This window comes from Daktulosphaira vitifoliae, unplaced genomic scaffold (assembly GCF_025091365.1).
Source record: "Daktulosphaira vitifoliae isolate Bord-2020 unplaced genomic scaffold, ASM2509136v1 Scaffold_1, whole genome shotgun sequence".
Lineage (NCBI taxonomy): Eukaryota > Metazoa > Arthropoda > Insecta > Hemiptera > Phylloxeridae > Daktulosphaira > Daktulosphaira vitifoliae.
Window position 1 is genome coordinate 31,122,166 of NW_026099572.1, and position 16,624 is coordinate 31,138,789.

Genomic DNA, 16,624 nt, shown 5'->3' on the forward strand with positions numbered 1-16,624 from the left:
TAACTTTTTCAAAAATGAACATATCAATATAATTTTTTTTTATATAGATGCTTGATGTCTTTACCTATCATTTGGTATATTTTTTTTGTAAATCTGACACTTAACCTGCCCACAAGGGGGGATTTAAAATGACAACTTTTTCACAAAACATTAACTTTTTCAACTTAACTTTTGAAAATGTTCCGGAAGGTCTGACACTTTTATATATATCTTAAATTAAAGCTAATGTAATGTACTTTAATTTGAAAAAAAAATTTTGACCTCTGGACTGGTCTTCATGGTGAAAATGGCTACCAAATGCTATTTTCGTGTGAAAATTCTCAATTTTATTTTTTATATTTTTAACTCTATAATGCTATAACTAATTGAAAAGTGTATGGATCAACACAATTTTTTTATGAAAAATAATATTTTTTAATAATCCCTTTTTCATTCGACATACTTTATCTTAATCAAGATATTAATAAGGAACTAGCAGATCATGTAGCTTTTGGAATAATACACCAATTTTTTTTAAATTAAACACTATCTAAAGATTTGCATCGAAGCGTTTATTTTTGATAGTGGTTTTAATCACTATCAGATATCATTATACTTGATCCAACTATATCACGGCACCACTGTGCTGCGACCTCCCTGTGCTGGGTTTTTTTTTTAGAATGAGTTTGGAATAAATGTGGAGTATTATATCTAGGAAAATTACACACACGAAAAATTAATCAATATAGAAATAATATATAGTTACCTGTTTCGCTTTCTCATACTTTCAGCATGAGGACTTTTTATGTACTGTTCAACGATTTGTTTCCATCGTCTTCTACATAACCACCCTCTAAAAAAACTTTGAACTTTTTTAATTTTTCGCATTTCGATCGAGTCTTGTACATTGAATGTTGTTTGATCATTGAATATGAAACTATCTTTAGATTGCCTCCTCGAAAAAGAACCAGTAATTCCTCCATCAAACGAACCAGTACTTGAACCACCATACGAATTCATTGGCTTTAGTTCCTTTTTTAGGGGCAATACCTGTAAAAAAGTGAGTAAAAGAAGTTATTAACTAACAGATATATTAAAAATGTAAATAAAAGTAAATGATACATCACGTCTTTGAATTATATAATATTAACGAAACATATTAAGTGTTATTTAGTAAATGTTTATTTACTTCTGCTCGTAATTTTTTTATTTCACTAGCCAATTCTTCGCATTGTTGTGTATATTGCCATTTTGCAGTCATTTCACTTTCTACAACTTGTAATAAATGCAAATGCCTCTGCTCGAGTTCTTCTTTTTGCAATAATAACTTATTGAAGCTAAGTAATATATAATAAAATAAAAATTTTTTTCTTATTATAATTTTGATAGGTTAGTTTTTGTTTACCTGGCTTGTTTTAATGCATTGACCCATGTTTTACAAGCAGTTTCAGATGACGCACGAAATTCGTATTGTCGCATTTGTGGATGGTTGTAAGAAATTACGAAACAATGCTGCAAAAATATAATAATCAAAAAGTTAATTTAAATACTTAGCTAACGTTCATTTTTGTTTTGTATATTTAATATATTTTTACCGTGTGTTAATATATTTAGTCCTATTTATGTATCTAAATAATAATAAATATAGGTGATGAAAACTTTATCCGAAACATGGTAAAATTTACTAAAATATTGTACAATAGTTCAATTAGAAATTAGGTAAGATATTTATTTTGAAGAGTTTATTATATGGCTGTAACTTCGTTAAAGGTTCTATAAGTTTATAGAATAATACAATCAATTACAAATATGAAACACTACGTAAATAAATGTTTCGTAGATAGCTTAAATAAATAAATGTATTAGTACAACAACATAACTCACCATAGTATTATATATATATATATCGAGGAATTGAATATAAACGATGATAACATGTTTAACACAAAATGTAACCCAGATATTCTAAGATACTTTGGTAAAACGTAAATATTATTGAGAATAACCAAGCCTAAATATAACTTCAGAGAATCTATGGCATAAATTTTTTAAGAAATATACAGGGTGTTCAGTAAATCAGGAAACGGGTTTCTATTGTTCTCATTGTTACAAACAATGAGAACAATAGAAACCCGTTTCCTGACTTAGTGAACACCCTGTATAACTCTATTCAGATATACAGAGTGTTCAGTAAGTCAGGAAACGGGTTTCTATTGTTTTTATTGTTTGTAACAATTGACCTGTTTCCTTACTTACTGAACACTCTACAGGGTGTTCAGTAAATTAGGAAACAGTTAAATTGTTACAAACAATGAGTACAATAGAAATTCGTTTCCTTATTTACTGAACACTCTGTATATAGATAAGTAGGTTAAAAGGTCCAAGTCCTTCATGGTCGATCTAACCCAACATTTTAGGTTAAATATTACCTAAAATAAGATCATTAAAATATTTGTTGGTATTAGCCCCCATTATAAAATTCTGAGTACGTTATCGGCTCTATTATTTTGTATCCAAGTTATAATAAAGAACTTTTCCTTTGCAAAAAAACAAAGAAACTAAAATTAAATAAAACAATATTTTAATGCATAAAAATATGAGCAAAAGTTACTATATCTATGATTTGTAGTATATTGTCAATGATGATATAAAATGTTAGTAATAATATGGGTTTCAGGCAGGGGCATCGTTATTTTGCACAATTGATCAAAAATACTTAAAACTTTCCACCTCTCCTATCACGTCTTCGCTTATTGTCACTGATATCCTCATTTGACCTAATTTGTGTTCTCCCATGTCAAACTCTTACTCTATATACTTTATCTTACTCCTAATTATTCTTAATCCAATTCTATCTAGAGATGATCTCCACATTTCAAGCCATTGATTAATTTCCTCCTTTTTTGCTCCTATTAACACTGCATCGTCAGAGAATAACATGCACTATGGTACCTCTCTAGTAAATTCATCGATCACTATAGAATATAAGTAAAGGCTTAAGGCTTGGTGTACTCTTACCTTAAAATCTTCTGTTACCCTTCCTACACTTTTTACCCTGGTACAAATTCCTAGTTTTGCAAAATTGCAACTGAGAATAATACCAATATATTTTATTTTATTTAAATAAGTTATTAATTACTTCTTTTTCCGGTTGAATTTTTCCCGTTAGTTTTGATGCTCCACTAGAAAAATCCAACCTTGAGCAGTAACTCCCTTCCAATAATATAACACCAGATGGTTTCGTACAACTTTCATGGTCATAGTAGAAGAGTATATTCTGAAAATTAAATGTTATATTAATATTATATATTATTCACGAAACAGGGTGTGGTGTGGTGCGGTAGTCACACTAGTTGTTGAAAAAACTCTAGTGTTAAGCCGCGCCTACCGCCGTAGGTGAACGGATGGGTGACCACGCGTGTGCTTTATGGTGGCGAAAAAGCACCATGTTCCCAGTGCAGAAGGCAACAGGAAACCACTGCACTTAAATTTCCCCAGGATATACCAATCGTATTAACCAACCTAACGCTTGTAAAAAAAAAAAAAATTCAGGAAACAATGTTGTGCATATTTATAAAACAAAATTTCCTGATAATAAAATAGCGATATTTAAGAAAAAATTGTTCAGGCTTCTCTAATAATTCTTTTTTAATGTAATCCAATTTAAAATTTGATTTTTTTATGGTATCATAAATGGTTAAAATAAAATTAAAATTAAAACTTATATTGTTTATTTTAAAATATTTAAAATATTTAAAGGGTAGAAGTTAAAGACTTATATACATAAATGAACTTTTAATTACATAAAAAAAGTTATCTAAGTGTAGCTTGAAGTGTCAATACATGGTATTATTTTTCAATAATATTATGACAAATTACTTGTTGATTTTAAACGTAATAATACTGCATGGAGTTAATTTAAATTAGACTCTAAACATTTTTAATTGTTTAGGAGAATGGTCTAATAGTTATTCAAATACAGATTAGTCAATCACTTTAATAAGTTTGTTATCTGTTTGAATATTATTTTAGAAATTATGTTAGGGATTTTAATATAAACAATCTTTGTTTTCTAATCTTATGTTTTTAAACGTTTTAAAAGGTTTGGTTTTCAAACATAAAACTGTATAGCTTCTAATAACTACGAGTACTTTGCAAGTCATTTCAGGTAAAAATTATAGGTTTTTTAAGTTAGTTCATATTTGCTCAAATGTTTAATTATAATTCTTCAATAAAATGATTAAGTTTATTATATTTAACAACGAGGATTAAATTGTATTTTTATTGTAATTAAGATAAATTTAACAATGTTAGTTTACTTATAGTTATTATAAGTTTGTTAATTCTTGGAAAACTATTACAACATTAAATAAGATATAGCATCAGTGAAAATTGTATTTTATGAAGAAATTATTTGTTAAATTGGTCATAGTAACATAAACCCACATTCCAATAAATAATAAAGTATTATTTTAATAAAAATTTAAATTAGTTTATGAAATTCATTATTATATTTTGAAGTCAAATGTCTCTCTAGGATATAAGATCTATCGGTGTTCATGATTAAATACACCTTAGTGATATTTATTAATTTAAAAGATGTATCTCATTTTTTATTACTTATCTGAAAGAGAAAAAATAACAATAGTTATAACAAATAATTTTTATTTGCAGATATATTGTTACGGGTATGTTTTAATGAGATTTATAAATTTTACTTTACACACATTTTATTTACAAAATTAATAATAATTATAGTAATAATAAAATTACAATAAAAAATCAATATTTAAAATTACAAATGATGTATGCTAATCAATCTAACAAATAAAAAAGCTGGAAATCTGTAAATTGGCTGTCAACTTATTTTGTTAGAATAAGTAACTTTAACGCAATATGAAATTAATAACAATATATTACACTATTAAATATTTTACGAATGTATAAAAAGATAGGTCATAATAATCAACGAATTAATCATTAATAAAAAAATTAATTTACTAAATTCTATATACGTCATAATTATTTTTAAATTTAGAAAATGTAAGTGAGTATTTATATTCTCTCTCCAAAAGGCTTCATTTTCTCCTCAAAAAAATGTGTATCCTTGACATACTTAATTTTAAATTAGCCCTTTATTGCTGCTGAATGCAATTAACAAAATCTATGAAGACTTTTGTTATATATCAATTAAGATATATAATTTTTACATAGATTTAAAATAAAATTTGATGGTCTAATATTTGAATTATATAAATTATAACCATAAAAATCTTTAAAGTATTCTTAATACATTTCTATCTAGATAATTTTTATACTTAAATTATTACTATAGTTAGTTAATTATTATTTTTTCGATAGTCCTACAGATATTTATTTTTTATTTAAATTTTTATTTTGTTATAGTTAAAATAAAACTAATAAATTTCATTTCATTTGAAAAATGTGTAATATTTAAATTAATTTACTAAATTTTAAATACGTCATATTTATTTTTAAATTTAGAAAATGTAAGTGAGTATTTATAATTACATTTTCAATTGGTTGTAAATGATTGAAAAAAATTATTTTTTTTTAAAATTAAACTAAAATAAAATAACATTAAGATAAGGTAAAGATATTGAACATTTTCAAAAACCATTATTTTTATCGTGGTTATGCGTGACATTCATTTATTATATTTTGAGTTTATAACTTAAATATTCAAGTTAGGCAGTATATTATTGATTTTTATTTTCAAAAAATATAATAAAACAGTCTTATTTATTTTCACCGGTGTGGTTTTTAAGGTGAAGTAGTCAAATTCATATTGGTCTCTTTAATAGATTAAAAATATAAAATATANGTAGTCAAATTCATATTGGTCTCTTTAATAGATTAAAAATATAAAATATAAAACCATTAGAAAATGTGAATTATCAAATTTAAACTACTATACTAAAATAACTAATCTACTTCTGTAAATAGAAGTAATACTTTTCATTACAATAAAAATTCTAGTACTTCGTAAACCTAGAATATTTTTCATCTAATTATAGTCATCCATTTATATTTCACAAATACAATTTTTGTTTTGTTGTTATCAGTTTTAACTTCACCTCCCGTCAATATTAAAAATTAGTTGACCAGTAAATTTTTAATTGAATAATTTTTTATTTTTAAGCTAGTTAAATATGTATGTTTCTACTGAAAAAAATATAGTTGACACCTTTAAAAGATGAAAAAGAGAAGAATAAAAAAATTAACTAATTTTGTTATAAATCAAGAATTATATGAAACTAAAAAACATTAAAAGTAATTTTCTTAACAAAATTATTATTTCAGGAGAAATCGAGTCGCTAGCGTTTATAGAATTACTATACAAGTGGCCCAGCACTCACTGACAACTTAAATAACTTTTGATCCAGTTAATATTTTTAGCTGATTTTTTATTTTTAATAATAGTTATACGTTAAGTTTATAATTATATCTCAAAAATTAATTTTTATACAATTTATTAAAAATATTGATTATTTTTAAATTTTAAATAAAATATAAAAAAAAAAAATTAGCTATTTTGTAGAGTAGATTTTTTTTTATTTTTATTAGAAAAACAATCTGTACAATTTAAATTTACAATAAGTTTTTTTTTGACACTTTAAATAATGACATCAATAACATTAAAGGAAGTCACCCATTGGTAAAATCTTAATTAGATAATTTAAGTTATACTTTTGTTAAGATTATATTGTTGTTTTGAGTTGTTTTGTTAAGTTAAAAGGTCACGGTTCCAGTTTCGTTTAAGTCGACGTGGTGGGTTATCAAGTATTGTAAAAGTATGCGTTTTTTTTATTAAAGGGTTTGTGTTTGTGTTAAGTTTTGAGTGGAATCTAGTGTAGTGTAAAGTAGCGAGTTCTTTGACTGATTTGATGTTAAGTTCTTTGTGTAAGTTATTGTTTGTTACATACCAGGGTGCGTCATCCAAACTGAGTGTTTGGTAAAATGTGGTGCTCTTGCAATATTGGCCTGATCCTTTTCAGCAGAAGTTTTTCAAACAGTTTGCTTAGTGTAGGTAATAAGATGATTGGTCTATATGACGTTGACATATATTTTGGTTTTCCTGGTTTAGGTATAAGAACTATTACAGCTATTTTCCAAATTGATGGGAAGTAAGAAAGTCGCATCATATTATTATTTAGAGTAGATATTAAGACAAATTTTGGTAAAAAAAATATCTTATTAATAATCAGTAGTAAATATTCTGTAACAGTTTAAAGTTTGTGAACATTTGATTTTTCATGTATTAAACATTGAAATACGTGTTGAGAAAAGGACAGAAGAAAGCACTATTTATTCATGATTACTTTAATTTGGAGGTGTGTAACTTTTTCCATGAAAATTACTTACGCTTATGAATGAGAGTGATAAGTAATAATTGCCTTATCAAATTTCTTATCATCGTATTAGTAACAAGTTTGTAAATATAATAGACCTTATACTTAGTATAATATAAATCATGACTCGTGATGAATAAATTCTAATTTTGGTTAGAATAAGTAGTTTTATTTCTAAAGAGATAAAACTACTTATTATGTAATAGGTATTGTTCGTGTTTTTATTTGAATTAAAACAAGTCATTAGAACGTTAACAATTTTCTTAGAAAAATTTATACATCATTCCATGTTGAGTATGAAAAGATTGTGTTTATATTTGTCCTTGTTTTATAAAATAAAATAACATAGTCAGTGTTTGATACCGTAGAATAAATACAGAAAAATTTGAATTTTTAGAAAATTTAAAATGTTACAGAAAATTAACTACAAAATAGTAATGAGAAATTTTTTCACCAAATTATTTCTTAAAATTTATTCTAATAAATTATAACAATTTTTATTTTAATTTTTTTTTTAACATTTCTCGTAAATTTTTAAAATTATAATTTTAATATTTAATTATATAAAAATGATATTTATTACATTATTATTATTGCCCTTAAGTATATTAAATTAAAAAAAAAATTAGCAAAAAAATATTAACTAAATCAAAAGTTATTTAAGTTGTCAGTGAGTACTGGGTCACTCTGTATATACACGTTGATCAGTTTATCATACTGCATTCGATTACTCGCAAAATACATACAATATTGAAAAAAAGTAGATGGGATTAAGGCAAGAAGAAGATTTGGTATTTTTTTTATTATTTAATAATGTGATAAAAATAACAAGATGTTTCAAAAGAAGTCGATTTCTTAAATTACTAATTTTGTGTATATAGCCTTATAGCATAGGAGGACGCAGCAGCATTAACTTTTGGCGATATTATACCAATATAACTACTTAACTCATTAATTATTAGTAAACATCACAGACAATATTTTGGAGCGAGTATATGAGCAAGTGAATAGCAATATTTTTATTATATTGTAGTTTAAACTAATAAACATCATTTACTGTTAATTTTTCAATAATTATATATTTATAATTTTTAGACGTATAGGTCATATTCCATATTAAAAAATGAACTGCAACGATTTATTTATTTTGATTTTGGTATATTTCAATGTATTGGCTTAAATTTCATAAATATATCTAAAAAAAAGTGAACAAATTACATCACAAATATTTTTGGCAATGTCACTTTCTTGAAATTTCTCAATTCAGTGCATAATTTTAGCATAATGACTGATGTGTTGAATTTATTTAAACTTAATAAGGTAACAGGTTTTTTACGTTACTGTGCGTAATCTGTACGTAAGTATACTTATATGTTTTTTGGAAGGATTTTAAGGCATTTGTGTATCAGTCGAGAATATTTCTCCTATTGTGTAGGTGTACACTTATATACCACATTCAGACAGTACAAATATTTTACGTAAACAAAAGGTGATCAATAAAAACTGATTGATATAGAAGCAATTTACAATACTAAAGTTTTCACTTCATTGGAAATTATTGATTTTATCGCCAGTGAACGGTTATATGTACCTGTGCTATATTGTGCTGTACAAAGTAAAAATCGCTTGAGATTATATCGAAGTTGTCTGAACAATTACATCATTAAGTAGTTATCTTATAAATGTGAGTGTGTCATCACAACTATAGAACCATACATGAAAACTAATGAAAGCTGAGACTTGCATAGAACTACAATAAATTACTCTACAGTCATAATTTTTCAGAAAAACTAATTTGTAATAAAATTGTTCAAGACATAACAAGTTTTATTGAAATAATTAACTGAACAACTAAACGTAAAAATCTAGGTATTGTTTTTTAGAGGCTAAATTAGAAATATTCGATTTAGTGCTACAATGATAAATTTTAATTAGATATATTTTCCAATGTGTGGCTTGCGAAGTAGAGAAATATGAATAGACTTAAACTAAAGATTAAGCTAACTTTAAGTTTAGATACAAAAGTGAGGGTATGATATGAAGGATTAGTGGAGAATTTAATAACTTGATTATATCTGCAGGTAGTATGACTGTTTAGTGTTCAGCGTTTGAAGTAAAAACGATAACAGTGGTTTTAGTCAATAATGGAAGTCTAAAATTGATGTGTCAAAATAACCTCATTAAAACATAAAAAGTCTTAGTCTATTCTTATAATATGGTTGATAGAGATATATTTTCATAGCAAAACTAATTATTAAATTTTATAAATTAGCTTAAGATGGTATTATATCGTAACAAGATAAGTAATTATACTCTTTAGTCTGGTAGAATATTTTTAAAATAAGCGAAAATTTGTTATTATACAACACGTGATTTTCAAAAAAACAATACTCCTTTAATCACAATTATGGTTAGATAATCAAGAGCATATTTGGCGCTTTGGTAGAGATATTATATAATAAATTATCAGTCGACCAAAATGTGTTTGACCGAAATTAACGATTTTTATGCGTTTCGATTGTCTTGCGCAGAATCTAAAGACAACTATGTTCAGATATAATATATTTGTGTTAATTCGTTTGAAAATACTATTGTGACAAATAAAAAAGCATTAAAAGAAGCAAAATCCATGATTTATATAAAATAGTTATACTTTATATATTTTATTTAGTTTAAATTTGTATTAGTAGTGTACTTTAAAACATTCACAAGGCATACTTTATTTGCTTTTTTTTCCAGAGTTTTACCAATCAAAAATTGCCATTCAAGGATTAATTTTACTGGATGTTAAAATACCAAAGTATTTAAATAGTTAATTCATTAAATGATAAATGTCTAGGATAATACTCGAGAATATAATAAAACGTATGCTAAATTGAAGTCATCAGTCAAATTATAAATATTAAATTATTATAATCACGATTAAAAATTTAAATTTTCACTAAATGGACTCAAATTTTAATAATTAATTTAAAAATTTTATATAGTATAAAATTTGTATTAAAGACATAAAAATAATGACCTTAATATTTGAATTTGGTTTATTTAAGTATGCATAAAAATAAATATACTTCTCTTATATCGTCATACTTTCACGAATTAAGTAGATGGTTACAGTATTTCTTCTACAAATGTTCCTAACAAGATGGTTGGAGTCATATTTTTACAAAATACCTCTGGGGAGTTGCCTTCATTTAGAACGAAATGAAATATTGCTATAATTTTTTATATGTTGAATACTATTTTTATTACTATTCCGATTTTTTCAATCTATAGCATTTCAATGTATTTTTTTTTTTAAATTTTAGATTGTACAGATTAAATACATTTTATATTTTTAATATTAATAGCATTATATAGTTTGAACCATGAATTTATAGTAGCATTTCTTTTGTTGAGCAGAAAAATTATATTATTATAATAGATAGATAGATTATTTTAGGTAATAATCGTTTATATAATATATAGTAAATAATAACACTTTATTATTCTAGTCACAAAAACACATTGGTTAGTGTTTTTTTTTAATGGCCTTCGACGATATATAGTATTTTGAGAGTTGTAAGGGTTTATTGAAATTTTATTTACTTGTTGTAATGGCCATATTGTGGTTTGGGTTTTTTTAGTTCACACGATCTAAACTTGAGTTAGGAATAAATGTCATTTATGTTACCAGGATTGAACTACAATGCAACGTAAATACAATTACGCACTTCAAGGTACTCTCATGTGACACACAAGAGTAACCCAATATTTCTAGGTGAATAATTCTATTTAACTTCCGAAAACTTTATTTTGGCTATAAAAGTACAATAAATCTAAATTGAAAATATTTGTGCCGGAGGACAAACAATGATCAAATTAAATTTAACATTTAAATAAATTAATAAATCACTGCAGATTAAGTTAATAAAATAATTAAGTCAATTAATATTTAATAATGCAGTTTGATTGTATTGATTATCTATTGATAATTAACTAAAACATTTGTCATAAACAGAATTTTTGAAAAAAAAAACACAGAACACTTTAATATTAAAGGTATCTTAAAAGCCAAAATTAAAGTATTAACGAAAATCATTAAGAACAATAATGCGAAAGACATTCCAGACCTTCATAAGACATAAATATTAGAAGTCGACTCAAAAAAAATAAATAAATAACGCATAGCCTTCTATATGACCGGATAAAAATTAATTAATGTCATCAATCACAGCCAAAATGGAATCACAATATATACTAAAGAATATAAAAACATAACAAATGAAATTAGTAATGAGACAAGTATAAATATATACAAACCACTAATTGTTGAGTGAAGAAATTCACAGTGAAACTCGATCAGCTGTGCATATAGGTAATTATGCAATGGCGACAACAGCAAATGGGATTATTATCAAAACAACAATAATGGAGAATTACTCCAAGAATGGATTGTGCTGTATAGTTTAGAACTTATTTATTCACCTATCGTTAGATAAGGATATGCGAACTTTTAGATCGGCTAGTTGGCGCAACACTATGCTCCAGAGCTTAGTATAACATAAAGTAATACTTAAGATCGATCTGCAATGGTACGAAGATATAATCTAATGGATTTTTCCCTTAACCGATGTATAGTCCTATAATATAGTCCTAACGTACCATTGATACGTTCTATACCAAAACTACGGTTCATCATTAATCATATCATCGAATTAATACCACCGACAGTAAATTGCTATGAACAGTTTGCAGGTACAGTCAAATCTGTAGTGAAAAAACATGTTGTCAAAGTGTTCAGAAATTCTACAGACACCTCACTGAGACCAACTAAGCAATAACTTTTTAAAGAATTAAAAAAATAAAGTCCAGCAATAATATTATGAATATTGTTACGACAGATACTACGAAATTATTTTAAAATAAACCTGGTGTTTTGTAGTGGTATCGGATGGTCGTGAACTTTTTAGTGGATACGTGGGCACTTGTCGTGTAGGTTGCGTAGTGAAATATGATCTGCCTGCAAAATGTAAGCAACGAAAGATACGCGAATTTTTGGCGACATGTGTCTTTAACGCCGTACCATATAAAAAGCGACTACCCTTACTACATGGGAGAGTTCATGGAGAGCCTCGTTATAGTTTAAAGACTGTCACTTGTAAGATAACTTGAAATAAAGTTTTTCGAAAATCTAGTACAGTGTTTTTATTTTATTTTTCACTTTTCAATTGTATATAGCGTTTATTTTGTAGATTATTTTTATTTTGCTATTGTTTTAAATAAACGGTTTTATTGATCGACATGTCCGTAGCACTATGTTGATTGTATACATAGTCATATAAAATAAAAATAGGTACATTTGAATAAACAAAATAAATAAAAATGTTTAAATGATTTGAAAATACTGAAATAAAGTGCGTTACACTGACATAAATATAATATAATATAATATCCCATTTTCCATTGATATAGTAATTAAATAAATTATGATATTTAAAATTATAAAATATATAAATTGATTATTTTGGTTTTTCACACTTTTTTTGTATTATTTAAAATAAAATTTATATAATACATTTTTACTATTAAAAAATAAACTTAGTAATGTTCAATGTTCATTTTTAGCTAACTAGGCACACGTCGAATAAAATAAGCCTTAAATCAAACTTAACAGGCGTGACCAATAAAAGAAAAAATAGCGAATGTGAAAATGAAAAAATACTTTTAAACTCTGTTATATCATTAAAAATCCAGCCTTTATGATTATAACTTGATAAATTAGAAAACTGTGTGAGTTTTTAGTGTACTAGATTATTTAAAATCGTGTTAAAAACAAAAATATATATATTTACAAGTAATACAAGTGTATACATAAATGAAAATTTTATAAGAATAAAAAAGTATTTAAGTAATTTTTGGATGGAAAAGGAAATTAATTTCAAAAGACCTCTTTAGATCATTTTTTTTTGTTTTTAGTCAAAATAATAAATTTAATAAAATTATAAAATATTTATATTATATGTAGCTTAATTAATAAAGGAAAAAAGGAATAGGTTGTAATCGAAAAATGATAAAATGTTTCAATAAAAGATGTCTAAATAAAAGACAAATTTGCCATATAAAAAGAGCTAGAAAGAACTAATGTCCAAAATGTATTCTTTTTTTTTGGGGGGGGGAGGGTAACTTTAATCAAGTATATGATAATCAAATTATCATTATATTTCAGTAAAATATATTTTCGAAATTTTTTTTGTCAGTAAAATGTTTCTCAAGTAATATCTATTTAGGAAATGTGTTTTGTAAAATTGAATATGTCGTTCAAATTTACAAATAATTTCCTCCTGTAAAAAAATTAGATGCATATATCTCTAATATTTATTTATGAAAATATATTTGGAACTTTTTAGGTAAAAAATAATAGTGTAAATTTAAAAAGTAATAACAAAACTGTTTGTACTTCAAAAATATTTATTTTTTATTATTAAAATTATAATGAGTTGATTAATTTTAAGTCATTTTATCATAATAATGGATGGCTATTTTTGATCTACAAAAAGAAATCAGTGTTTTAATTATAACTTAACAATAAGTAAATAATTATTTTTTTAATAATTAACTCAGTTAGTGCTAAAAGTATATGGTAACTTAGCATTATTGACAGATAATTTAATTATGACTATATACAGGTGAAACAGATTTAACTGATTATTATTATAAATTTCTATTCACTTTCATTTTTTATTTTATATTTTTTGAATACGTTTTTTTAGTCATGAACTATAATTCAAACTTAGTAAAAATAATATTTTTTTATTGTATAAAAAATTTAAAAAAAAAGAATTTAATTAAAAGTTTTTTTAGAGATTTCGATTTTGTCATAGACTAGTTTTAAAGAAAATATGTTGATACCAAAAACTCCAATTTTAATTTAGCCATTAAAATTCTAAAGCTTTTCGATATTTGTTAAAATTTAAATTATTAATGCTTTTTCTTAAATAACGTTGGTTTATGTTGTGTATAAAAGGATACACGTAAACACTTTTTTATGTTTAATACCGGTAATCATAAGTGGACAATTCCATAAGAATTATCAACGTTTCCTTAAGGATGTAATTGAAATATATAACATAATAGTATCATTGTAGCGTTATCAAATGTTCACACATTTTTGTGGATTATGAATTGAATTTTTTCATAATATTTGACACAATCGCTATTATTTATTTATTTGTAACTATTTTGACTTCTTACTAAGCAATGCATTTTTTTAGAAAGATTTAAACGGCTTAATTTTTTATATTAATAATTTTTAGGTATAAACTTACAAACGTATTTGTTATCATATTACTTAATGAGAATTGTACAACAGTAATATGATAGCTAGATAAAAACAAGAGACCAAATGAGTATTATCAATTTAAATTCAATAAACTATAACATAAGAAAACAATTTTATCATTTTATATTATGACATTGCAGTCATTTAAATGATATATGTTCGTACAAGTATAAATAATTTTTTGTAAATAAATAGGATAAAAAAAAAATACGGTTATTTCTAATTTTTTTCAATAATACAGATTTTTTCATATTATAGAAAATAAAAAATGTAAGTAGATAAAAAATCATAATAGTTGGCATTTAGACCTGTAACACTCTTTATAATTATTGACTTTCTATGAGACTACCGACCAATTTTATCAATTTATATGGCCTACTTTTGAAAAGTATGTTGAAATATAATTCGTTTTTTATTAAAATTAGTTGCATTAATGTTATATTATTAATAACATACATACATTGATGATATATTTTTTTTAATAAATGTGAAATATCTGTCTTCAATAAATTAACTGTTAAATGTTTTTAAAATAAACAATATCTCAGGTGGTTTATAATTAAATTTATCCTTTAAGTTTGATCAACTTTGTAAACTTAATATAAATATTTTACATTTAATAAATATAAAATACAATTATTTTAGATAGAATTCACCAATATAAAATATAATACAATATATTTTATTATAATATATTATTCATTTATGTGTTATTTTAATCGGAATATATAGACAAAAATTATTGACATTATAGACAAAAAAATGTGAAAAATTATTTAAAAAAGATATATTTTTCAATCAATATTTTAGAAAATGTAGAATTAAACGGAAAAAAAAATAATTTAATAGATAACAATGTACATAATAAAATTTCATATAAGTGAAATTTATAAATATTATTAAAAAGGTTTTAAGTATCTTTCTAGACTATCATGATATAGTATAGATATTATTAATATAATGATAAATTAGTTGGTGTTGTTCAAAAATAGGTAAATTTTAGCTGACGGTGAAGTCAATAAATTTCGTAGTGAATATAACGTCACGAGTTTTAAAATAAATTTATAATTTAATACTACAATAAATATCAAAAAATGATGCTTTTTAATATTTTAATAGAAAATTGTGAAAAATGTGTACACTATACAGTTTGTTTAAAATTTAATATTTCCTAATTTTTTACAGGATGCTGTCATGCCGATTAACAAGGAAACTGGTATTGTGAACATCTTTTAAAGAAAAGCTTCAAAGAGTAGTTCTGCCACTAAGAAATATCACAAAGGGTTTCAATTATTTTAAGTAGAAAATCTTCGTTAAATTCTAATTTGTATAGATTATTTTAGAGTAATTTTTAAATATAAGTAAATTCCATTTTTTTAGTATTAATTATATTAAATATTTGAAAAATTTACCTGGTAAAGAACGAAGTATCGGTTTTTCCATCTGCCACTATCCGAAACTTTTTTATGTAAATTGCCAGTTAAAGTACTGTCTGTGCGTGCACGATCCGATAACATCAGCAATTGATTGTCAACCACCCGAACGCATCTTTGCATTTTGGGGCTCAACATTTTTACTATTAAAGAAAAATTTATGAGTAATTAACAAACATAATACATATTATATAAAAAATAAAATGCAGTATTTTTTCGTTTTGATGTTATAATTCATTAATCTTAAATCATTAAAAAAAGTGTGGGTAATATATTCAAGGCTATAATGTTATCCCAATGTTAATTTCTAATTAAATAAAAATATATTTTTAAAATATTGCACTCAAATGATTGAAATCCTATTTTTATTGTCATGATCATTTCAGTTGGAAAATGGGTTGTAGAATAATGTAACCCAATTTACATAATCAATCGTAATAATATTTTTGTTATTTAATTGCTTTTATTTAATTAATTTATAATTGTATACTGTTTACTAGCTTCTATACATTTAAATT

The 16,624-nt window shown here is 24.4% G+C and overlaps 1 protein-coding gene across 4 annotated transcripts in view; it reads right to left on the bottom strand.

Annotated features, from left to right (window-relative positions):
- Positions 1–16,244, bottom strand: part of LOC126894055 (ras-specific guanine nucleotide-releasing factor 2-like) — a 28,152-nt gene extending 11,908 nt beyond the window's left edge. For all 4 annotated transcript variants that reach the window (XM_050664704.1, XM_050664705.1, XM_050664706.1 and 1 more), the window contains exons 1-5: positions 16,086–16,244; positions 3,119–3,256; positions 1,385–1,491; positions 1,169–1,316; positions 746–1,029 (exon numbers count right to left, since the gene is read on the bottom strand). In XM_050664704.1, coding sequence (XP_050520661.1) covers positions 746–1,029; positions 1,169–1,316; positions 1,385–1,491; positions 3,119–3,256; positions 16,086–16,244 — 836 coding nt within the window. The remainder of the gene's footprint in view (positions 1–745; positions 1,030–1,168; positions 1,317–1,384; positions 1,492–3,118; positions 3,257–16,085) is intronic.
- Between the last annotated feature and the right edge of the window lie 380 nt (positions 16,245–16,624).